The 26,976-nt window shown below is 36.9% G+C and overlaps 1 protein-coding gene across 6 annotated transcripts in view; it reads right to left on the bottom strand.

Annotated features, from left to right (window-relative positions):
• Positions 1–26,976, bottom strand: part of WDFY3 (WD repeat and FYVE domain containing 3) — a 280,545-nt gene that overhangs the window by 89,285 nt on the left and 164,284 nt on the right. For all 6 annotated transcript variants that reach the window (XM_032862498.1, XM_032862480.1, XM_032862488.1 and 3 more), the window contains 12 exons: positions 26,380–26,594; positions 23,582–23,694; positions 21,113–21,344; positions 19,824–19,924; positions 19,467–19,685; positions 15,064–15,245; positions 13,042–13,273; positions 10,775–10,935; positions 8,341–8,452; positions 6,396–6,586; positions 5,052–5,204; positions 24–97 (listed from right to left, as the gene is read on the bottom strand). In XM_032862498.1, coding sequence (XP_032718389.1) covers positions 24–97; positions 5,052–5,204; positions 6,396–6,586; positions 8,341–8,452; positions 10,775–10,935; positions 13,042–13,273; positions 15,064–15,245; positions 19,467–19,685; positions 19,824–19,924; positions 21,113–21,344; positions 23,582–23,694; positions 26,380–26,594 — 1,985 coding nt within the window. The remainder of the gene's footprint in view (positions 1–23; positions 98–5,051; positions 5,205–6,395; positions 6,587–8,340; positions 8,453–10,774; positions 10,936–13,041; positions 13,274–15,063; positions 15,246–19,466; positions 19,686–19,823; positions 19,925–21,112; positions 21,345–23,581; positions 23,695–26,379; positions 26,595–26,976) is intronic.

The raw sequence follows: 26,976 nt of genomic DNA, 5'->3' as shown, positions 1-26,976 counted from the left end.
ACTACATCGACATTAACTAATACCTGGACTCAGTGAGCAGTTCAATGAAGTGTTCAAATAAGGAAAGATGAAGTTCATATGGTGCATGGAGCCAAACCTACAATAAAAATAAAGAACAGTGGTATGTTTAGGGTTAAAAGATACCCCAAATGACTATCCAACAAACATAAATATAGCACACAGAACTTATTTCACCTATATTATCAATGGCATCATAAAGAATTCTCAGATCATTAACAATGTCCATTTCTGGGTTTTCATCATTTAAAATTATTTTTATTCTCTTACAGAATGAGATTCACCTTCAAGGAAGTTCATATAAAGGACTGAGGAGAAATACTGGTTTTTGATACCTTTAAAATCCTAAAAAACTAAAATGGGTAAAAACTTCCAGAACTAATTAAAGCCGCATTCAAATTAAACAAGAATTAGTAACATGGGATTAAACGAACTAAAAGAAAGCTTCAGGGAAGGCAACTCCCCGTGGCATTCCAATGGCAGAGTAGTCACACAGGCCGCGGCATTCCACAGGCCTACGCCCTTCTCCGAAACCTTCCCTCACCCCCAGCAGCCTCCGTGTCACATTTTATCAAGCCAGGTATTACGGCTGATTTCATGCTCTACATTAACCCCAACACTATATAATTAACTGAATATAATATAGAGTGAAGCCCTAAAAAATTGCTTGTATATAAGACTTCTGGTTCTGTTTATAAAACAATATTGTTACAAAAATTAACTAGAAAGGGAAAATGTATAGAAAACTTATTTGGAAATCAAGGATTGAATATCATTACTGAATACTGAACAGAGCATATGAAATAGAATGAATAAAGAATGCTGCTTCCTGAGGACAAAGACTGAGTGACTAGAATCTCATGTGGGGTCCAAAATTGGAATCAATCACTGCAGAAGAGTACACCAAATAATTCTTGGAACATACAAAGGTCTGTGACTAGTTTGCACGCCCACCAAAGAGCATGTAGATTTCTTAATACCTGGGGGTTATGCAGAGGCCCTAGAAGTGAAATATCTAAGTAGTGGGGCTAAATTTGTGCTAGACTAAAGGTTACTCTAGGTCCACCCTAACAAATCTTAAAAATGTGCCTCAAAAAGATAACTACAATACCAGAGCAAAGTTCGATACTTTTGTAAAAGAATATGACAAAATCTAGCACTTAACAGTGTAAAATTTAGCATACAATCAAAAATTACCAAGCATGCAAGGAAAAATATGATCCATAAGAAGGTGAAAAATCAATTATTATATGTAGCTCAGAAATGATAGAAAATGATAGAATTATGAGGACTTTCAAAACTCTATTAAAAATATACTCCAGGGGCGCCTGGATGGCTCAGTGGGTTAAACCTCTGCCTTCGGCCCAAGTCATGATCTCAGGGTCCTAGGATGGAGCCCTGCATGGGGCTCTCTGCTCAGTAGGGAGGCTGCTTCCCCCTCCCCCTCTGCCTGCCTCTCTGCCTACTTGTGATCTGTCAAATAAATAAATAAAATCTTAAAAAAAAAAAAAAAAAAAAAAAAGCTCCCGGGGTGTCTGGGTGGCTTAGTTTGTTAGGTGGCAGACCACTGATTTTGGCTCAGATCATGGTCTCAGGGTCCTGGGATCAAGCCCTACATTAGGCTCCACATTCAGCTGGGGGTCAGCTTGAGGATTTTCTCCTTCTTCTCTCCCCCAACTCATGCAGTCTAAAATCAATCAATCAATCTTAAAAAAATGCTCCATATGCTAAAGAATATAACCAAAAATATGAACATGAGGAGGAGAAATAGAAAGTAACTAGAGATCCAAAATGAACTTCTACGGAGGAAAAGTAAAATATTTAAAATGAAAATTACACAGGATGGGACTAACAGTAGATTGGACACTGCAGAAAATAATTCAGTGAGCCTGAAGACACAACAGTGGAAACTACTCAAAATCAAGTATGAGAAAAGAACTAAAAAGAAATAATAGCATCAGTGACTTGTGGGAAAATACCAAGAAATCTAAGACACATGTAATTGGAGTACAGGAAAGGTTGGGGGAGAGTACCAGGAAGAACAGCTATAGAAATAATGGCTAAAAAATTGCTAATTTGATAAAAATGACAAACTCACAGATTAGAAAAGTCAACAAACCCCAAGCAGAAGAAACACAGAAAAGACAGTGGAATGACTGACATCTTTAAGGCATAAAAAGAATTTTTAAAAAGTCAACTAGAATTCTATTCTATGCAAAAAGACCCTTGAAAAGAGAAAAAATAAAGACTGTCTTGGATGGGAGAATTTAAGGCTAACAGGCACTATGAAAATGTTATAGAAAGTTCTTCAGGTTAGAAGAATAAGATAAGATGAAATCTGGATCTACATAAAGGAATAAAAACGGCATGTTATATATGTGGGTAAGTATCAAAGAATTTTTAAAATTGTCTTTCAAAGATAACTTACTATTTAAGCAAATATAATATAGAAAAGTACTGTGGAGATCATAAACATATAGAAATAAAATGTTGGACAAAAATAGCATGAAGGACAGGATGGGAGAAATCGCAGTATATCTTTGCAAGGTTTTTACACTATGGGTAAAGTGGTATAATACATTCTGAAGACAGACTGAATTGTTATAGATGTATACTATAAATTCTCAAACAACCACTAAAACAAACCCCTGTAATTCTATTACCATTATTTTATTTATATCTGTGAAATACTATTTTAAAAATAAGGTTGAATTATTTATGGACTATTATGGTTTGCAGTAATTAGGGATACAATATAATACCATAAAGTGAGCAAGGTAATTTAAAATGAAGCCAAAATGTGTCCAGCAACTGAATTTCTGATGTTTGCATATTAGATTTTCATCAGATGCTTGAAACTAAAGATCACCCCTGATTTAAACATACCTGTTTCCAGATGAAAACAAAGCCAGGCTTGATTAAGTAGGTCTACTTAGTACTCCCATAATTCTGCATACCTTTATCTCTGTTTTTTCACAAGTTTTTAATGGTCTATTTATTTGCTCTTCTTTTCGAGTAGATTAAATGCCTCGAGGCAAGGATTCTTTTATTTTCACATCATTAGCACCTAACACAATGCCTGGCTCAAAGATGCTTAATAGGTATTTTCTAAAAGAATGAGAGGTCTGTATATTACAATTTTTTAAAAGATTTTATTTATTTGACAGAGAGAGAAAACAAGCAGGGGGAGCAGCAGAGGGAGAGGGAGAAACAGGCTCCCAGTTGAGCAGGAAGCCCAATATGGGGCTCAATCCCAGTACCCTGAAGTGAAGGCAGATGCTTAACCAACTGAGCCACCCAGGCACATTTGTAAATAAAAATATATTTACAAATATTTGTAAATATTCAAAATTATAATTTTGAGTATCAGATTAAGAAATGAATACTTTTTTGTGGAAGTTTATACTAGAAGTTTTGAATAATATGATTATGCCTTAGAAAGAATGAGGTCGAAAGATCCATGGGTAGGTTGAGAAAAGGGGGAAAGAAGTGATAGTTATCCTAGTTGGTTAAGAGATGATTAGGGCTTGGGCTACATTGTAAAAGTAGACACCAGAAGGTCAACTACAGGAAATATAGAAGTATAGTCTAGAGGACTTAATTTCAGACTGTTTATAAACAGGGAAGAAGAAGAAAGCTGATTTTTCAATTTCAAGCCTTGGTGACTAGGGAAATGGTGGTGTTATTAATAGAAACAGTTAGAAGGAAGAACTAATTTGGGGAAGAATGTTAAGTTGAGTTTAGGTGTTGCTGGGACATAAAAACGGAAATGTTGAGCAAGAGATCAGCACTAAGTGTAGAATTCAGATGTCAAGCTAGAGATCAGATTTAGGGCTCAACTTTGTAGAAATAAGGCTGTGGGATGGGGTAAGAACCTAAAGGAAAGAACACAATAAAAAAAGATAAAGAAATAGGACACTTTTACGTAAAAATAATGAAAATTTCAGAGCCAGGAAATTAAGGGGGAAGTAGTGAGAAAGATAGGACACTGCTAGCAAGAGAGTCAGGAGCTGCAAAAAGAGAGGGACACTGGGGTGCCTGGGTGGCTCGGTTGTTGAGCGTCTGCCTTTGACTCAGGTCATGAACCCAGGGTCCTGGGATCAAGTCCCACATTGGGCTCCTTGCTCAGTGGGGAGCCTGCTTCTTCCTCTCCCTCTCCCCCTTCCCCTGCTCATGCTCTCTCTCAAATAAATAAATAAAATCTTTATTAAAAAAAAAGGGGGGGGCGGGAGATACTGCAGCATTTGCTCCTGAGCTGTGGGTACTGAAGACTGAGTATGGGCCATGTTGCTGCTAATATGCTTTCAAATACAGCTTCAGGAAAATAGGGCACACAGCCTGTTTGTCAGGGATTTAAGATAAGTGACAAGACAGAGCTTACAGTAGTTATGAGGAAGAAGAGTTGTGGCCTAGACATTACAGCCAGCAAACATTTAGTACTAGACACCAGTGTGAGCAGTAGTGATACAAAGACATGGTCTCTGCACACATGAAGCCTACAGCCCCACAAGGAAGATATACACAGATATAAAGCACTGTGTGTTTACACTATATATGCATATGAATATGCACAGTACCGTGAATGGGAAGTTAAAGGGAAAAGAGATATGTGAGATTAAGTGGTACCTTATTATTTCTACAAAATAAATGCTAGTTTATTATGCAGCTACTATTAATCAAAATTTCAGGTGTAATAGCTCATATTTATGGAGGAAAAACTTGTATTAGAATTATCTGATTAAAATAGGTTTGCCTCTCATAAAGCCAGAGGAAGCAGCAAAGTAGCTCTAGTTAGGTAAATGCCTTACAACATTTCACTTCTACACTACTTGTAAACTGGACTATCCTTGGAGAGAAGAAACGCCCTCACTACCCTATATTTTGTACTTTACTAACGTCATTAATAGGAGCATCATAAAAGTAAAAATTTAAACACATCCTAGAGACAAAAACTGTTTAATAGTTAACTCTATCAACATACAGAATAAGAAATGGATTCATTGACTGTATATTACCAGTGTTCATATACATACTTCAAAATCACAAAGTAGATCCTGGAAAGCAGTTGAATTTGGAATAATGGAGGTCTCATGCCCACTATCAACAGTTCCCACCAAGGAAAATGTTAGATGGAGAATGTGGCTGTTAAGGAGGGAACGTTTCTTCTTAAGCAGCATCGCCAGCAACTGAAAAAAAGCAATACCACATGCCTATTGATTAATCATATCACACACACACACACACACACACACACACACACAACTCAGTGCAAAGCAATTCCTGAGACTTCTAAGATGATTTCTAAATTTTTATTATTCAATAAAACATTAGAGAAAATCTGAAAAGTAGGGTAATCCCATCACTCTATCATTAAAGTACCTTGTACATAAACTCTTTCAATTCACATGTATTTAATTTGTTGCCATCACGTGCATATAATTTTTTACTTTTTCTCCACATAGCATTTTATTACAAAGATTTTTCTTTTGCACCATAGTCTTCATAATTACAATTTTAAAAGGTTGAATGATATTCTCTGAAATAGTTATAGAATTATTAGTCATTCTTACAATGTTGGGGCATTTAGAGGGTTTGTGTATTTTCACGAAATTTGGTAAGCAATGCCGCAATAATCATTTTGAAAGTTTTGCAAAATAAAACACTTAGCAAAATAGTGTGAATAAATCTACAGAAAACAGTATAGTAAATAATTTATTCACTACCAATGAACTACTGGCTATAGTAAAAGAAGGCTCTACTTCATCTACACTAAAAGAATTTAAGCTTCCTCCAAATACTTGTGTTTCTCTTCTGACAAATAACTTTCTGGCTAAACCTAGTAGGTTGTGGATATTTTTAATCCCACATGAGTTTTCAGAACTAGCAAGGGCACAGGTGTTAAAAAGTGGCTCTCACATCCCCTAGGTAAGTGAAGGGGAATGGGTGGTAAAAGATGACTGGGTGTGGAGGCAAGAGACCAGGAAAGCAAGGAGAGCTCTGGGTCTATCACGGATTTGGCAGCCTCTAGAGTAGCTGGCAATACGACCCTATTTCATTTCACTCCTATTTCCAGAGAGAAAAGGAACTCCAAACTAGCAAATATCTGAAATAACTGAATTACTGAAATAACGCAGCCTAATTCAAGAGTGTAAGAAGGCAGATTTGATGAGATAGGATAAAAAGTTTGAGCCAAAATAAACAATTCAAAATCTCACTTGAAATATATCACTTTTACTAAAAACTTGTGACCTTTAAAGTTTACTTGGATGAAGTAATTCTTCCAGAGTGAAAAAATATGAGTAATAATTAAAATTAGAAGATTTTTTTTTTCTTTTGAACACAAAGAAAAGCAAAGGTGAAGCTTTACGGTTACAAACCTGGTAGCCCTTGATTCTTTCCATTTCTTTGCTGGCTAGTGGGTTACTCTTGACCACACAAACCAGGGCCTTGACTGCTGCGTACAGCCCTTCCACATCAGAAGCCATGGCCACCAGGCCCAGGATGGCCGCCGCTCCACCAATGTACTGCAAAGTAGTGGCAACAGGCTTAGGGACAAATGTTCTTACTCCTGATTAAAAGACAGTGAAAAATAATTAAATTCCCCATGTTAATAAGAACTGAATAAATTACCTTAAGAAGTATTTAATTTTAAATTCCACTTTTAAAAAAAACCACCTTAATCCTAAAACAAATATTCAAAAAAAAAAAAAAAAGATTCAAGGTAGGATGTGGAAGGCAATAAATGCTAATAGCTACACTCAAGAGATGAGGTGGGGGTAAAGGAGGAGTAGAGAAGGGCTGGGGTTTGAGAGTAAGCTCAAAGGTTTTGACTGTGTAGCTTTGGGCAATATGAAGGAAAAGTGCAGAGGCCCTGAGAAAGAATGCATTTCTGAGGTGAGTGAGAATGCCTGACTAGGTACTGTTGGGAATAACCCTGAGGAGGGCAACAGCACTCCAATTCTGAACTGGGGGGTGGGGTATGGATGCCATCCTGGAAAGGACCCATTATTCCCAAGATAAGCCAAGCAAGGCACATCAATGGCTATTACTCAAAGCTTTTCCTAGTTCTATAGCCTATGTAACAGTACATCAGTGACCCCAGAAAAGTATCACCATGTGGAAAGAAAGGATCAAAACTAACTTAGGGTCCACTAAAAAACCTCACATCTATGTTCCTAACCTTGCTTTTTAAAAAAGGTACTGTTTGAATGTCGTTTGCCTACTAACTGAGATTGAGTTTTCCAAAAATAAAATTAATATGCATTTTATATTTCTATGTGCTTGGCAGTATTCATAATATTTGGCACTATATTATGGCACTTAATTTTGAAAACTACCTTCTAAGGTAATTAGGGCCAGCACTGCTAGTTTACAGATAAGAAAGTTGAAGTCCAAGGAGCTCAAATGTCTGGCAAAATGCCACACAGTAACGGAATAGGAGCTAGAACCTAACTCTTTCAACTCTTTACTCACTGCTCTTTTTACTATACCATGTGCTGCTATCTTTTTGCAAAGGACATAGAGCAGAGCTCAATCAACACTTGCTGAATTGAATAAAGATAAACAACCATGTGCATTAGCATAAAGAAAACTGTTTTATCAATGCAATGTGGTTAAAGAAGAAAACAAAAGTTAAGATAGATGCACACCACTGAGACAAGAAAAACTGCCATGTATCTTACTGACAAACATGTAGGATTCTGAACAAAAGAACACTAACTTTTTGTTAACCTAAAAAAGAACCAATATTATGTACCGATTTGTACATTTATATAATGGCTGGTTCTAAATTTTGGATGATGTGACCAGATTATATCTCAGGATTCTATCTAACCAAAAAAATCAACTCTTTTTAAGCAGAAGCAGACATCAGGTAAAAGGCTCTGCAGAACGTATACCAGCTTTAACTTTTACTATATTTGGATTCACTATTTATATGCCAAAGCTCTTATTTCTAGCTCATTTCCAAATAACAGACACACTCCTGGGTACCACCACAGCTGCACCAAGCCGTGCAATAACCATCAATACTTCTAACTCTTTACATCTACCCCTAAATGTAGTGCAAAATTTACCTTGAAATTACATGGAAGTATGTAGTCTGCACTCATCAGTGCTGAGAAAAGAGGGAAAGTTTCATGAGATGTTTAAAAAGGTTATGATTTTTAAAATTGACTGGAGTTTGAGATTGTTACATTCATCTCTAAATATTGCAAGAACAGTATGAAATATGAATTTAAACACCTGCCTTCCTGTGGGGAAAGTGAATGCAGATTTGAAGACAAATAAAGAAGTTTGAAATAGTAAGAAGATCTGACTCACCCAAGTATCCAATCAGAGTAGCTCCAACTGTCCGCGCAGGTCCATTTAGATGCCCAGCTGAATTGTGTATTAATTTCACAGGAGTGGCATTCTCATGGGAGGAAATGCCTAACTGAAGAATAGGAAAGGGAAATAAAATGTAACTATAGAAGAACAATCTGAACATTTTGATTAGAAAAGAAAATAAAACATGATTAGTAACATATTATTTCTTTCTCTCTATATCAGAATATTAAAAATGTGGGCATTCAATTTTAAAAATGCGCAAGCTCTTCCAATGGTCAGAAAGTCACAGAAAGTAAGTTAAGTACAATCTACTAAGATTGTGGGGGGGTGGTCTTTGGAAACAATTTCAGAGGTCTTTCTGAATGAAATTCTGTCATGGTTTTAAAGTTCTTATCACTAGCTGTCTCATAGTATTTCTGATCAGTGAATATGATATTAGCTTTACTTCATATCCAAGTAAATGTCACATAAATTATTCAAGTGTTTACAGATAAAACATGCCTACATAAATGTTACTTTTGCATGTGTACACACACACAAATGCATAATGTGCTTTCAAAAGCAAACACAATCCTAAGACTCTAATTCTATTATTACCTATTATTACCTGTATCATTAATTATTATTAAATTATCTAAATTTAGAACTAAATTTACCTACAGTTCATGTTCCTTTAAAGATGGTACATGTATTTACAGACATATGACTGCATGAGAGTTGTCAATCCTTACTGTCCCCAAATCCCTTCCTTCCAGTTTTTGGATTTCCTCCCTTGGGCTTTGCCTTCCCTAATTAGCCAAAACAGCTTGCCAAGCTCACTGGTAACTCCCACCTCACGAGACTCACTGTTTGTCGGTCCTGAGCCCCAGTCTTTCTTGACCAGAAACATTCACCACAATGAATCACTGATTTCTATCACATCAAACTCTCCTAGTTTTTCCTCCTTTCTTGCTGGCTGCTACTCCTCACTCTTTGCCTCTGGTTCTTCATCTCCCCACCTAGCTCCACAGTACTGGATGCCCCAGGTCTCAGTCTGTAACCTTTCTCTTCTCTACCCATATCTACAGTTCGGTGAAAGCATTTAGTCAAGTGGCTTTAAATACCACCTCTGAACATCCATGGCTCACACTCCTACTCTGAACTCCAGATTCGTATTTTCAATGCCTTTGAGATCTCCACTAAGATGTCTAATATGCTTCTCAAATTTTTTCAAAACACAGCTCTCAGAATTTCTCCCCAAGCTAAAGAAGTTCCTGAAATTTTCTTCCTGAAAGTTTTCTCCAAATCAGAAAAAAATGACCCAATTTTCCTGTGTTAGAGTGAAAAAACCTTGGAGTTATCCTTGATTCTTTTCTTTCCCTCACAATTCACATCTAATCACCAAAATTGATGGCTTGATATTCAAAATATACCTCAAATTTGATCTTTTCTCATCACGGCCACTGTTATCACCCCAGTTCTCACCACCACCATCGTTAATATGAATTATTATAAAACTGGTCTCCTGGCTTCTCCCTGTCTGTCCCCCTCCAGTCTATTCAATAGAGGTCACAGTCATCCTGGCTAACATTTCATTCATTAGGTCTGGGACCTTATCATGCTTCCCAGCTCACTTAGTTAAAGCCAATGCCTTTCCCACTGCCTATAAATCCTTAACAGTCGAATCCCCATCACCTATTTGAGTTCCTCTCCTACTATCCGGGTCTTCTCTCATTTGCTCTAGCCACACCTGCCTCTGCGGCAGGTGTGGACCTTCCTCAGGGCCAAAGCACTTACACCACTGGGACAAAACCCCACTGTTCCGGGCCCATATCCCATTCCGCATATTCTCCTGGCTTGCTGCCTCACCTCTTTCAAGTCTTCTCCAATTTCACCTTCATAGTGACCATCCTATTTAACATTGTAAGCTGATCACTTTCTACTTCCTTGCTTTATTTTTCTGCAGAGCACTCTTCACCTTTGAACATGACCTATGATGAGGTTATTTCTTTAGGTATTAACCTGTCTCTTCCATGGCAACGTAAGTGCCATAGAGGCAGGAATTTTCTCTATATTCACTTCTGAGTCCTAAACAAGATGGTACGTGGCACATAGTAAGTGGTCCAGAAAAAAGTTAAGTTATAGCCTTAAGAAGAACAATTGTTTTCTTTCATTTTCTGCAGTTCAGTTTCTTAATAGCCAATTTAAAAAAGAAAAAAAAAAGAATATAAAGTATGCACAGAGAAGGAAATTCTCACTTTTCCAAATTAAGCTAAATATCTAATTATGTTTTGGCTTAAGTCCAAAGCCAAATAAAACAAATACAACCAATACAGCAAAGGTACTGTTTTCAGTGATTATTCCTACTCGGGTGGTACCTGTAACGACCCTCTGAAACACTGTTCTGGGGAGAACCCACCACAGCTTCCTGGGAAATCCTTATGCTTACCTGCTTAGCAATGGCTTTGCTGTCCAACTTATTGTACACTTTCCGGATTCTTGCCACCGTTAGGGAAGACACAGAGAGTGCATAGAGGCCAAAGGACACCTTTTCTTCTGGCACTAATGACACAGGAGATGGGACTACGCCTTCAGACTTTGCATCTTTACCTTCAAACGAAGAATGATCCTTTTAAAAATCATCAGTATTTCTCCTTATCCTAACAGATTTTTTATTCTATCATTTTTAAATGGGTAAACTCAAAAATCGTTTAAAGTGGACCATGACATCTAAACTTAAAAACTGTTTTATTTATTTAAATTTTCAGCTCTTCGTTTATTTCTTTTCAGAAAATAAAAAAAAACCCCACCTAGTCATAGACCTTTACATTCCAAGTTTTATTCCTTTTTTAATTTTTAATTTTTTATTAACATATAATGTATTGTTAGCCCCAGGGGTACAGGTCTGTGAATAGCCAGGCTTATACACTTCACAGCACTCACCACAGCCCATACCCTCCCCAATGTCCATAACCCAACCACCCTCTCCCTACCTCCTTGCCCCCAACAACCCTCAGCTTGTTTTGTGAGAATGAGTGTCTCTTATGGTTTGTCTCCCTCCCGATCCCATCTTGTTTCATTATTTCCTTCCCTACCCCGCAAACCCCCCACGTTGCCTCTCAAATTCTTCGTATCATCCAAGTTTTATTCTTAAAATATGCTTTACAAATAGCATAATGTAAAGGAAATGAGTTTTAACTGTTATCAAAGAAATCACACACTTCTCCCCCTTAGGATCAAAGGAGAAAGAGCATGAACATGAGTGAAATGCCTGTATGTTTCCTAACACTAGGTCTCCTCCCCAGTGAGAGCCCCCATTTGTGCTTCTCTATATTCTTCTAAACAACACAGCAGAGTAGTTAAATACAAGTTTTGGAGCTAGATGGCTTACATTTGAAACTCTGCTTTATCACTTAAAAGATAAGTGACCTACATATCTCTGTGCCTCAGTTTCCTCATCTGTAAAATGGGGATGATAAAAACAGTACGTAAGTACCAATGTTTTGAGGAGATGAACAAATACATGTGACAGGCGCAGAACAGCTCTGCCCTTCATGTGTATTAACTTACTGCACATACCGAATGCTCAGTGTTAGCTATCATTAGATGTTATCTAAATTAAGAACATGAGTGAGAGAGGGGCTCCTGAGTGGCGCAGTTGCCTAAGCATCTGCCTTCAGCTCAGGAAATGATTTCAGGGTCCTGGGATCGAGCCCCGCACTGGGCTCCCTGTTCAGTGGTGAGTCTGCTTCTCCCTCTCCCTTTCCCACTGCTTGTATGTGCTTTCTCTCAAATAAATAAATAAAATCTTTAAAAAAAAAAAGAAAGAAAACAGAAAGAACACAAGTGAAAGACAAATTACTTAGCCACAGGATTATCATCATTTACAATATACTTGTCCTAACTCTTCCGAGAACTTTAGGAGAATGAGAACAGGAGGATGGAGAACATCACTTGGAAAGAGTACTGCTACATCAGCTCCACTGACTCTAAATTTCCTCTGGGAGAAAGGATAACAAGAAGTAGACTCTTAGAGTAAAGGGATGAGGAAAATGAGGAAAACTGATGTTAACTCATTTAAACTGAAAAATCTATGTGTGTGTGTGTGTGTATGTATGTGTGTGTGTTGTCTGGAAACATCTTTCTTTCCTCTAACAAGAATATACCTTTTTTTTTTTAAACATTTTTTATTTATTTTATTTTTTTTAATTTGACGGAGGAGAGAGAGAAAGCACAAGTAGGGGAAGCATCAGGCTCCCCGCTGCTCAGGGAGCCTGATGCAGGACTTGATCCCAGGACCCTGAGATCACGACCTGTGCCGAAGGCAGAGGCTTAACGACTGAACCACCCAGGCACCCCCAGAGTAGATACACTTTAAGATGCTTATATAATAAGAGAAATTACAGGAAGAGAAGAAGGCTGTGGTTAGACTCCTAGAGAGCATACAGATCTTGGAGCCAATCAGAGAAACTAGAAAATTAGTGATTTGGCATGAAGACAAAACTCAGTAAAGTACAGCATAATCAGTGGAGGAGAGTATCTGGGGAGGGAGTGAATGGTCAACAGTATCATACTGAAAAAGAATGAAGGAAAAGGCTCTTTTTCTACGATGAACATAATGTACAACCCCACCACACCCTGTCTACAGACCCGTATTACACGTGTACACGCCCTTATTCATGGCAGAAGCTAAGTTTTATACATTAAGTTACTCACACGGCATACATACGGCCTGAAAGCTTCCAACATAATTTGGTCCTAGTTCATAAATGGTAGTAACATTTGAAGGAGGTAAAACTTCTTCCAGAAAATGCGTGGGTCCCAGGCGCCAAACCAAGGAAGCAATTTGACGCTGGGCAGGTGGAGTGCCAATGTACGCATAGACTGTGCTGACCACAGGTGGGTTAGCAGAACCTGAGCCACCAGGAGTACTATGAACATAATGCAGCTGCAGAAGAAATGAAAGCAAATGTATGAGATAGAACCCCAAATCCCCTGCTTTCACCAGAAAATTAACCACCTTTTGTGTATAGTTTCAGTATCCTAATATCGTGCAAATTTACAAATGTATAAACGCAGCTGGGCTGAGAGATACATGAGGGAAGGCCAAGATTCTGGAACATGATGTGGAAGATGGAAATTTGTTATTATCCAACTCTCTGATAATGCAAGAAAGAGAACAATTAGACAGAGGGATACTGTTACTGTCTGGTTGTTTTGCCTATCAAATTAATGATGCTTCTATGAAATTTGGGAGTTGATATAAAACAGAGCTTTCTAAACTATGGAATTCAAGTAGTCTTGAAATTAGCTATGTAACCTTCAATAGGAGTCTGTCAAATAAAATTATATTCATGAGAAGTGTTTTATAATGGGCCAAGTGCTGTAAAAGTTATAAAATTTAACAGTCTATTATGTAATTTATACACCCATGATCTCAATGTCAATTACGTTCTCAGATTTGAAATTACATTAGTGTTTACTGACAAGGTGCAAAACTACTGTTCACTTCATTCACAGAAACATATGATTAGAGTATAAGAGATAACAAAGTCAAGTTCTTTCTTGTGGTAGAGGCGGCTTCTATCACTCGATGGTATGAAGGATGGTTTGTGGTACCATTGCCCTGGCCTCAGATTACATCTACCACTCCACACATCACAGAACAGTTACTGGTGAGTAATTCACACACAACAGTGTGAGTGTGCAGACCATCACGTGGCCTGAAGGTGGTTTCAGGGGACCTCCGACTCCTCACAGGCACGGTGATAACAACCATGTAAATGTACCCGTAATAAATCTACCTCTCAATTCTAGAATAGAAGCTGAGGACATTTTTATTTTAAATAATACTAGAAATAACAAAGGAACAATCTACTAGAGAATCCACAGCCCATTTCAAAGGTAATATGTGTACAAAACAAACAATGACTATTCCCTCAGAGTACATTTAAGAGTTTATCTTACTGAAACATGATGTCACAATAAAATATCATTAAGGAAAGAAATGCATTCAAGGAAGCTGCCGACTTTACTGTTCTTTAAACTTTAATTCACACAAGAGGGCAAACTTTGATTTTGTTGCTTCTTTCAAGAGATAATCACTATAAAAATGGATACTATCTTAGAGAGCTAAAACATTTTAACAGCTACCTAGCTGAGTTCTGTCAGAAGTAACCAGCGGCAGTCATCCTGATACAAAAAAGAACTTCTGATTCTTTACTGGTTATTTCAACTCTCTTGCCTCTCCTCTGAATACCATATATCTGTATGTAGAATAATATTTATACACTCATTCATTCAGCAAACATAATGGAAAACCTACTATTATCATTAGGGACTAATCTTGGTGATCTGAAAACAAATTTGGATGAATAAAAACGATTCCAGCTCCAAAGGGATGCAGAGTCTACTGGAATTCATGACAACAAAGAAGCAACAAAACACTGTGCTCATAGGTTACTTAGGCATCCTTCAACTGGTTTTTCTGTTGGGAAAAATCACTTGGCAACCTGGCACAGGCGCTGACATACTCAGTACCTTCTTTAGTACTCTGTAACCCCTTCTTTCTCTTCTTCACTAATCAAGTGATATGAACTAGCCAGCCACATGACTCTTAAACATATTGTTCAAATGGGTAATAAAGGTCAATCTGTAATCTACCCCTGCAAACACACACACCCCTCCCTCAACTCTCTTGTAAAGCAGGTTAAGACCGACAAGCATGAGTATGCTTACCTTCACGGTGTTAACAAGCTGTCCATCAATGTAGAGGGCTGCGGTACTGTTTTTCAGCATGCCTTTGCTCATCACCAAAACCAGATGATGCCACTGCCCCTCAACTATAAGTTCTCCACATCGAAAGCGGGCACAGCACGGGAGAATCTCATAAAAAGAAGATTCTTCACTAAAATCATCAACTAAAATAAAGAGCGGAAAGAAAAAAACTCAACATCTTCATTCTAACAATAATGATGATATAAATGAAAATGCCCTTTTCATTCAATAACTTTATCTGTAGCAAGAAGTGAAACCTGGAATGTATGTTGCTTTCTTCTGCTCAATATATAGTTATAATCGAATAAAGTTACAATAGTTGATGAAATACAAAATAAAGTTAAAAAAGACAACAAAAAGAGACTATTTGATTATTATCTGTCATGATCTGTTATGAAAGGTCTTTTGAAACTCTCATTTGCCATGAATTTGATTATAGCATTGGTTAAAAAATTAAAAATTTTATTCTTGCTGTATGCCTACACAATGAAACAAAGAACCAACTCTCTGTTCTCAGTTTGCGGCTGCACTGCCCTGACCCTTGCCTGATGACCCCTGTAGTAAGGAGGTGATTTATGGAGTGGAAAGGTTTGTTATATTAGTTTCAGGCGTACACTAGAGTGAGGTTCAACAGTTCTGTACATGCCTCAGTGTTATTGTGATAAGGGTACTCTTAGTCCCCTTCACCGATGTCAGCCATGCCCCCACCAACCTCCTCTCTGGTGACCATCAGTTCGTTCTCTACAGGTAAGAGTCTGCTTCTCGGTTTGTCTCTCTCTCTTTTCCCCCTTTGTTTCTTTTGTTTTGTTTCGTAAGTTCCACATATGTACAGAATCATATGGTATTTGTCTTTCTCTTGCTGACTCATTTCACTTAGCATGATACCCTCTAGTTCCAACCATGCTGTTGCAAATGACAAGATTTCATTCTTTTCTACTGGAAACAGTCCGTTGTATATACATATACACCACCTCTTCTTTACCTATTCATCTACTGATGGACACCCGGGTTGCTTCCGTTTCTTGGCTATTGTAAATAATGCTGCAATAAACACAATGGTCCACGTATCTTTTTGAATTAACATTTCTGTGTTCTTTTCATTAATAACTCAGTAGCGGAATTACTGGATCACATGGTAATTTTATTTTTAAGTTTTTTGAGGAAACTTTATACTGTTTTCCACAGTGGCTACACAGAAAGGTATTTTTTTGAGTCAAGTTTCCTGCTTCACCAGACAACTCAGATTATTTCCTAACATTCGGCAATCACTTCCTGACTCTCATCTGGCTTCTCTCTGCTACCCAGTATGTTGCCAGATCATGCTAGGAAATAATGGGTCAATATTAACTCAATCTTAATGTTAAGCTAATTAAAAATTAACATTTCTAAACATTCAAGAAGAGACGGAATAACAGTGTATATACCCAGCTGTTAAAAATTCATTCCTCACCCACCCATCCCCCACAAAATTTTAAAAAGAGCTAATCTGTAACTTAAAGCAGACCCACAATTTTTCAGGATAAGCACATACAAGTAAATACACTAAAAGTTTAAAGTTTAATTATGTGGGGTAGGGAAGGAAAAAATGAAACAAGATGGGATCAGGAGGGAGACAAACCATAAGAGACTCTTAATCTCACAAAACAGACTGAGGGTTGCTGGGGGGTACGGGGAGGGATAAAGTGGTTGGGTTATGGACATTGGGGAAGGTATGTGCTATGGTGAGTGCTGTGAAATGTGTAAGCTGACAATTCACAGACCTGTAACCCTGGGGCAAATAATACATCATATGTTATAAAAATAATTTTTTTAAAAAGTTTAAATTATATGAAGAAAGAATTACAAATAAAATATTAATATTTATTTTTGGAATCTTAAAGTAGCAGCATATAGTGAAATGCCAAGATTATATTTTAAAATGATAATACAAAATACACATCCATTGATGAGTTAAGAAATGCAATCTTACCAACTGGTGACCTAATACAGGAACAGAAGAAAGAAAAAAAAATAGAAAGAAAAAAGAAACAGTGAAAAGCAGGGTCAAACAGCTTTGAAAGGTCTAGTGTATGGACCAAAGGATGTGTAAGAAAAGATCAAAAGTATGGGCAAAACTAAGAACTCTTTCCTTTCCCTTTCCTTTTAATAGACTAAATCTTCTCCAGAACTGTAGAAGATTTAGCCTACAAAAATTTTCTGAGAGTTTTACATTCTGATTCAGGCTGAGACTAAGGCGTATTAGCATTCAGTGTTATGTCAGGATATCCTGGTGAGCTGACTGGTTTCAGAAAACTCTTAATTACCTACACATCTTTAAGATTTTTTTTTTTTTAACTTATCAGACAGAGATCACAAGTAGGCTGAGAGGCAGGCAGAGGGTGGGTGGGGTGGGGGGGGGAGCAGGCTCCCTGCGGAGCAGAGAGCCCGATGTGGGGCTCCATCCCAGGACCCTGGGACCATGACCCAAGCCGAAGGCTGAGGCTTTAACCCACTGAGCCACCCAGGCGCCCCTTACCTACACATCTTAACAGGCTACAGCTATTCAGAGGATGGATCTGTGCAGTACTAACATCATCTGTAACTAACGTTATCTGTTACTATAATGCACAGTGATATATAGATTATAATAGTCTTGCAAATTAAATTTTGTGAAAATGACAATTAGAAAACATTTTCCTAGTTTAATGAAATATCCCTAGATCCATTCCTTAACCTTTCCATTAAATTCTAGCTTTTTCCCAAATTCTCCATTATTACTCACTTTTCTCATTATTTCCCTTTCAAGCCATCCATATTTATTTTCCTTTTCTTCTTATTCATTCATTCAGTCAGTCAGTCATACTTGTACATTAATATTTTAAGTGTTTTAGGTAGCAGGGCTGCCCAGATTACCAAGGTAATAAATCACATCATGTGTACGAGCATGTAGTTCTACTTCTATCTTTGTCTAGACAAAGACAAAGAATTAAAATCTTGGAAGTCCAGATCAGTGATTAAAGAAAAAAAACGGATTAATTTTTATGACAGCAGGCATATGAGGAAGGGAAGATTCAAGAAATATGAAGGAAGTGTAATTCAGTAAGACTTAGTGGAAGGGGTGGTATTATCAAGGTAGACTTGAGCTTTTTTAGCTTAGCTAGTGGGAGTGTCATTTACCAAGACAGGAAAACAGAAAGAGAGGCAGCTTTTATAAAGAATAAACATTCCAGTTTGAGTTGTTTACAGAAAGACTATTCATATGAAGATGTCTAATTTGCATTTAAAATATGAGGAGAAAACATAGGACACAGGAAAACAAAAAACAATTTAATTTAGGAATCTCTGGGATTAAAAAGACCTAAAACTAACAAAGATAGTTTTTTTTTTCCCCTCACAAAGAGAAGTTTGAATACAAAGACTAAAGATGAAACTCTGGGTGGAAAAGAAAGCTGTTGAAGGAAGCTGTAAGAGAGGTCAGAGATCCAGGGCAAGAATGAGAAAGTAAGTCTCCCAAACAGCAAGACTGAAGACAGGTTTGATTAGCAGGAAAACATCAAAAGGATCAAGCAGTGTCCTAGGAAGAATTTTAAAGCAGTTCTACAATATTGATGCCTACTCTGTCCTAGTTGTAAAGAATACTAAGAAAAGAGGCCTTATAATCTAATTGAGTTAACATTCAAATTAATATTTGAATACCAACCACATGTGAAGCAGTATGTGGTATTTGGTTAGTTAAAAGATAAATTTAGAAGACAATGAAGAAGAGGTGTATTTATGTTACAAATGCTTATATTCAAAGCAAAGAACATTAGTAAAGTGAGATTTATATTTTATGTTATTCACATTATTTATAAAGCTCCTCATGAATGTCTTGTGTTCGAAGTTCTATTGGATAGCAATGTAACATTATGGCATATTGGAGAGAATTAGGAGATTAGGATTATTAAATGGTATGCATTAAGCCTTGAAGGTAAGTGATGGATAAAGTAATTAAAATGTTATTGTGTCTAGCACAGAACAGCACATATGGTAGGCAGGTGCTCAATGAATATTCATTAGTTATGCAGAATTCGTGGCCAATGAAAATCCTTACTAAAATATATCAAACAAGCAATCTGCCTTCCTAGCAAAAGCTGTGATTTCTTGGCAAGTAGAGATGAATCCTTATTTTAGGAACTCTTTCCATTGTTTTCTACCTACGTCTCTTTTGAAAGTGCCTTAAAATGCACTGGTAAACAATATTCAACACTTCATATAACCTGTTCTATTCTTTAATAATTTAGATTGGAATAGAATTACCAGCTGGACCCTAAAGATGACTCTTATAATGAAATTTAATACTTTCAATTATCACAAGATGCAAAAAGAAACAGATAGATACTGACCATAGTTTTGGAGTAGTTCCTCTTTGGTGGAAACAATCAGAGATCGATCTTTTGCGGACAAGACAATGGCAAGGCACACGTAATGCTGCTCAGAAGAATTTGCTCGGCGAACGACAGTAAGAAGTCTGACAGGGTGGTTATTTGGAGGAGAACTAAAATGTTCAATACAGAACCAGCTAGAGTAGCTTAAGCCAGATGGAGGAGGGAAGAATCTTTCACCTAAAATAAAAAGGGAAAAGTAACAATGGAAGAGTTTGCGTTGACTCTGATTTACATTTTAAAAAGAAGGCAATAAACACTAAATAAAATATGATCTTAAAAAAAAAAGACTCATGAGCAAAGAAAGTTTGTATTTACCGGAACCAATGCCGCTGAGCACAGCCCCATCGGTAAGGCCTGTCGTGACAGCATTGTTTGTGGGAGCGTTATGAGGGGCCAGACTGGGCAGGAATAAGCAGCTATTAGAGAAAAGACAATGTACATATTAGAGATCAACTGTTTTCTTCTCCTACCACTACATACTTGCCACACTGTAATTAACTGCCATCATTTAAAGTTAACTAGAGCAAAGAAATCATGGAATAAACCTGGGTGCCTAAAACAGTCCTTCCCTTCTTATAATTATGTAAGAGTGCAGAAAGATATACTTTAACAATCTCCAGTGGCATCATTTTTATTTTAAATTTTTTTTAATATCCAAGTATAGGCCACATATGGTAAAATGCACCAATGTAGAACCCTGTTCAAGACACTGAACAACTCTGTCACTGCAGAGAAATTCCCTTGTTCCCCTTTCCAGTGAGTTGTTTTCCTCTGTGCTTATTAGTTTTCACTATTCCATAATATGTTTTAATTCACCATTCAAGAACAACACATGACAATGTTCTTAAAATACAATTTATGGTTTTAGATTGATGTATAAGAATCCCACAGACAACTAGTATAGACACAGATCTATATAGTATTAGCATTTGTGTCTGTTTTGAGGCTGATGGATTTCAAAAATTCTTCTAGATTCTCTACAGATTTATTTTTGCTTCTGCTATTATACCATTATCTGCCACTTGAAATTATGTACTCATTTGATGAGACAGTCACTGAGTATTTATAATGTATATGGTAGTAAGCTAGGTAATTTGGGGGAAAGGATGAGTAAACCCCAAACAATTTTTAATCTAATTTTAATTTGTATGTTATCTATAAATTTAGTGTACTAAATCAGAGGTGACAAACATTTTCTGAGAAGGCCAAACCATAAATACTTTATGCTTTGTAGACCAGAGTCTCTGTCATGACTACTCAATTTTGCCAAATACGAAAGCAGCCACAGAAAATACATACACAACTGAATGTGGCTGTGTTAAAATAAAACTATTTGCCAAAAAACAAAACAGAATTTACAAAAAAAAATTTAGACCATGGGTCTTTGATTCCGAACTCCTGTAACATTTCTACTTATTTAATATAATAAATAACTTTAAATTAAATCTAAAAGCCTTAAAATAACATGCTCAAAGAACTCCATCATTTGAGAATACATAGTATATCTTAACTAAGTATACTTAAAACCAATGATCTATTTGTCAAAGGTGAGTAGGAACCATAAAATCATATAATAAGACTGGACTACCTTACAAATTCCTTACCCAAACCCTTCAAGGGATGTGTCAAATTCAACAAAAGCTGGAGTAACTGATGACCCATGAAGTCTGATGTCATGTGGGGTTGTCATGGAGACCAGACACTTCACCCTAGTTAGAGGTACAGTACTTCCTTCTGCAGATTTTACCAGGCTCTTGCTTATCCGATAATGGTTATCTTCATGTAAGCTGAAAACATTATCCGAACCCAGACCTTCCATTGATGTGATCATACTACCTGTGAAGTCAAAGAAAATCTCTTGGGAAAATTATCATGTAGATTTCTAAAATAATGACTTTACAAAGCAGACCTATTTTTAAATACCACTCTTGAGTTTCAGTATACAATTTTATGTTTACACACCAAAGCTATTTTCCAGTTTTAATGTACTTTATGTTCATTTTTAAACTTAAATAGCATGTTTTTTTTTCTTTTTACTTATAAGTAAAGTCATAAATACATTGCAGAAACGTTGGCTACTACAGAGTAAAAATAGTAAGAATCACCACTAACCACTATCCAAGCCACAGTTACAATGTAATTTAATAATAAATTATAGATGATGTTTCTAAAAAGCCAGATTATACTTTTATTTCACAAAATTATTTATTATCTATCTTTGAGAAGAAAGCAAAATATTCTAGTAGAATTACAATAGAAAGAAACAGGTCATCTTTACCATAAAAATAATCAGATAAATAGCAAAAACTTGCTTCTCTCCCATTTTTTCCTACTTCTAACTTTTCCCTTACCATTATTATAATTAAATATGTGATCACAAAAGTACATGAATTAAAAAATTGCTATATGCATGTAACAATTTCAAGAAGAAAAAGACATTTTAAACAAACTGGTCTATTGTTCAGGAATATATTACAAATGATAAGAATGGAGAAAATATTCCCTTTCAAGATAAAGAACATAAATATTGTTTTCTCTCTTAAGTGTGTGAAGCATTCAAGCAACCATAGAAATATTTCGATATTCTCTTAAATAAACTATTTTTGTTTCTACTCTTTGCAAAGGAAATCACAATCCAATTCTAGAAATTATGTTAAGTATAAAAAAAATAACAAAAGAATATATACATCTAGGGGAGGTATACTGACAGATATGAAAAACTGCAATAGTTTGTTTTCCAGTAAAACTGTACTAGAACTCAAAAAATCTTAGTTTGCAAAACATGGTATTCACTAATCACTGAGAATAATTCACAGGAGAAAAAAATTAAGACTGAAAGAACAAGTGGAGCTTGCTTAATCTCGGATTCTCACCTGAAAGAACAAGGGGATGAACGAAACCATGACTACATCACTACATCCTTTCAGGGCAGCTGTTCTGCTTTTCTAAGTTTCCTGCTTTGCTAGCAATGGATACTTCAATCCATCAAAACTAATGTCTATCACTATGGCTCACAATTATACAAAATGAACTGAAAAGGAAAAAAAACTAACAAAACCAGAGAATTCGCACTAGGAGGAGGTCCAGTGCCACCCAGCTCTCCGCCATGGGCATGCTTGTCCACAGCTCGGACGGAACCCGTTGCCTCTTGGGGGTCCCTGCCAGACTGGTAGGCAGTGCCCGTGCCAGGTTATCATTTCAGCAGCCTCATGCAGAAACTTCTCCTCTTCAGGGCTCCTCTCAGCAATGCTACCACACACCTATCTACCAGAGTGCCCTCTGCTGCTACTGGCAGGTCATTCTCAGTCTTCTCTGTACTAGTGGTTGCCCGCGTCCTGTGGGATGTCCACGTCCACATGAACCACCCACCTAACACCTCACTTCTAGCTCTAGGATCATCTTTCACCTCTACCTCACTCCAGAGCCACAATTTTGGCCTGGTCCTTTCCCTCACATGTTTCACTGCTCCAATTTTGACTGCCATTATTCTACCCATCCCCATTCCTCAGTTCTCTCATTCCTTTTCTCTTACCACATTTGCTTTCTGGCCTAGCCACTACTCTCCAGTCCAGTGACCTATCCCTTTTCTCCTGGTCTATCACTAGGGGCATGGTTTCACTTCTTTTCCTATCCAGCCTATATGGCCCGGTATAGCTCTTCAACTACTTTAAAGCAGTATTTTTAATCTGTCCTCCACGCCCTCTTGCAGCAGCTGTCCTACAAACCTAGAGCCTGTCAACAAGCTAACTAACTACTCTAGTTCAGGCGGCAAAGGCTACCTGAGGAAGGCAAAGAAATTATGAATCCTCTGAGAAAGGATTGCCCCTTCCAAGCGAAGTATTACTCTGCACGTAATTCTCATGTCCTCTGGATCCTGCTTCCGTCAGTGATTCCTTTCTTAGCCCCATCTGCCCACTTCTTCAGTCAACCAACCAGATTTTAGGTTTCCTCATTTAAATAACAACAATCCCTTTCCTTTCTTTCTGAGTAAAATCTCTTGAAATGATATTCATCCCCCACGTGATTTTCATATACACAATAACCAAAAAAGGGAACTTCCAAGGTCAACTTACTTCTCATCTCTGGCTCATAACTCAGTGAACTTGGTTTGTGGACCCTATATTGTTTTAGCAGCTTTTTGTCCCAGGCACCACAATTTAATGGACTTGCCAAACGCAAAAACTCCCTGAAGAAGAGAAAAAGCAGTTATTCCTTGATGGGGAACATCACAGAATTCATAAACCAAACAAAGTATGGGGTCTCATGAACTGTAGCAGACTATTTAAAAATACGAAAGCAAACCAAACAGTTATTATAAAATAATATATAATGTTAATTTTACATTTCAATTACCTAGCAATAAAAAGAGCACAGATTATTGTGAAGGGCTAAAAAATGAAATTTGGGGATCAAGTTCTCTTAAAATATGATGTACAAAAATATACTGAATTGTCTAGGAGTTACACAGATAGGAATCCTTCATTTATGTCATCATGTAAAAGGAAAAAAAAAAGGAAAAAAAAAACCCAAAAAAACAAAAATAATTCTGCATTTTCGCCTCCCTATAGCAGAAAAAAATTTTTTTAAGTTAGGTACCATTTGCCAGTTTTTCATGTGGAATATAATATACAATTAATTTATAACCTTATAGCTATGGTTCATCAACAACTCAGGTACCTGTACTATCATGAGACACATTGTTCTGAAAATTCATTTACTATGAAAACTGAGCAAGTGTGAATGGTTGGTCTGCATTGCTTACTGTTTACCTAAGTAGTCTAAGTTATTTAATAAAATACTAGTATTAAGGAGGAGATAATCTCTCTGTCTCATTCACTCTCACTACTTTTAAAGCAGCAGATTAGCAAAAATGATCAAGGGAAAATCTCCATGCTACTTGCAATATTTTAGTTTTTTTATTATATCCCTAGGATGATGGACAAAGTGAGCAGGGACAGTCTCATTCATCTTGGTATTGTCAAGGCCTAGTACACACTGCCTAATACAATACTGTTTAATGTTTATCACATGGTTTATTCTTAATGCACCATTATTTGGAGCCAGTTAAAAAATATAAATAAAGGCCAACCGTTTTTAAGAAAGTTCTTAAAAGCTATATAAAAAAGGAATACTTTAGCAGAAAAGAAAATTATCTCATAAAGAGAGCTGCTTATATCTGAAAGTGATGAGATGTACAAGTGTATTTTTATAAGGGGGGACAAGACGACTTATACATTAAATCTGTCTGGCAAGGTAATTTCAAGGAAAAAATGTCTTTTTAATATTTATATTTAAATAAATTTATATATATTTATAAGTTTATATATATGTATTTATATTTATGTATTTTATATATTTACATTTATGTATTATAAAGTTTATGCATATATTTATATATAATATGTATATATATTTACATATTTATGTATATTTATGTATTATAAATATATTTGTACATATATTTATATATTTATGTATTATAAAAATAAGTTTATATTTAAATAAATATATATTTATATTTAAGTAAATATATGTATATTTATTTATTAATTAAAGAGAGGGAGAGAGAGGGGAGTAAAGGGGCAGAGGAAGGGAGAGAATCTTAAGTAAGTTCCATGCCCAGCATGGAGCCTGACACAGGGCTCTATCTCACAACCCTGAGACCACAGCCTAAAGGGAAATCAAAGAGTCTGAAGAGTCTGATGTCACCCAGGCACCTCTCAAGGAAAAAGCATTTTTTTTTTTTAAAGGTTTTATCCCTAGGTGGCTCAATCGGTTAAGTGGCTGACTCATGGTTTCAGCTCAGGTCATTATCTCAGGGTTCTGGGATCAAGCCCCACGTCAGGCTCTGCACTCAGTGGAGAGTCTGATGGAGATTCTAGATTCTTTCTCTGCCCTTCCCCCTAAGCGTGCTCTCTCTCTCAATCTCAATCTCCCTCTAAAATAAATAAATGTCTTTTTAAAAAAAAAAAAAAAAAAGGATTTTATCCCTAAAACACAAGGACTATTTATCTTACATTACCAAGATTTAAATATCTATATTTCTTGAATAGTTAAACTGTAGAAAGTATATTCATATAGAATATACTCAGCATTCAAAAGAAACTACTGAAACTACATAACAATTTGGATGCACCTCTAAGGCATTATAGTAAGTGAAAAAAGTCAATCTCCAAAGGTCACATACTATATGATTTCTTTTATATAAGATTTTCAAAGTGACAAAATTATGAAGATGGAGATGAGATTTGTGGTTTCCAGGCATTAGGATTGGTGGGGGCCAGGGGAGCAGATGTGACAATAAAGCAGTAGCAGCACTAGGGAGCTATGACATCGGATTGTGTGGTGGGCACACAAACCCATGCATGTGGGAAGTAAGAGGGGACCAGAGCATAGAAAGGATACAGTGTAGCAACATCAGTTTCCTAGTTTCCAGGTTGTATTAAAGCTACATAAGATGTAACCACTGGAAGAAACTGGGTGAAAGGGACTCAGAACCTCTCTAATCTATTTTACAACTTTCTCTAAATCTGAATTTTAAAATAAGAACATTTAAAAAGTATTTCTTATGAGTTCTTACCTATCAAAAGTTCTCAAATATGAAGTAGATGCAAGTCATATAAACATAACATGATTTTATTTTTAAAGGAGAGTGCTGGATTCCAGTGGAAGGAATAACCCATGGACAGACATCCTCTAGACCTACCTAAGACCGACATGCCAAGCATTTTGCCCTTTTTTGTTACTTTGATTTTGCCCACAGATACCTGAATACAGGTCTATTAAGGAAGGAACTCCTGACTCTGAAGACACTAGGAGCTGCCATTACTACCTGGGGCTCCTTCAAGTGCGGAGAAGAGAACACACTGACCTCAGCACCATGGGCTCCAGCGCCTGGGAGGCGAGGCGTTCAAACATGCGCTGCAAGGGGGGGTGCAGCGAGTGCTCCTCGTCAGCCAGCGCCGCACTGCACCGCTGCAGCAGCCGGGCGTGCAGACCCGCTTCACACATGACCTGCTGGTTTCTCTCCGTGTGCACCAGGGATTGCAAAATAGTTGCCACAGCAAGCTGAAGGTCCAGGGCATGCTAAAGGTAAAGAAATCCACGCCACCAGGGCATTCTTAGTAAGAAAGCTGATCCTTCTTTCCCCTTTTAATAGGAGGTCTCTGTCTCTACACGGTTCAGATGACCTTCAGAGGAGTTCAGAAGCTGACTGGGAATGACATGGCAACTCCAGAACTGAGCTAGGCAAGTTTGCTGGAAGCCTACCCAGCCGGACTCCACTATCTCCTGTTTTCTGTATTAAGTGACTATATAAGCAATAGTATTTTGATTTTTGTAAAAAAAGGTGAATGCAAGGTCTTTTACATGATGGGTAAAGACCCAGTTTAAAGGAAAGCCTATCATTTACATATGTGACCCTTTAGGCCTTAGAGGCCATACACCATTTTAACAAATTAGTCACTAA

This window comes from Lontra canadensis, unplaced genomic scaffold (assembly GCF_010015895.1).
Source record: "Lontra canadensis isolate GAN:19392208 unplaced genomic scaffold, GSC_riverotter_1.0 scaffold1, whole genome shotgun sequence".
Lineage (NCBI taxonomy): Eukaryota > Metazoa > Chordata > Mammalia > Carnivora > Mustelidae > Lontra > Lontra canadensis.
Note: the sequence above shows the minus strand (reverse complement) of the source record. Positions and strands in the feature narration are given on the sequence as shown.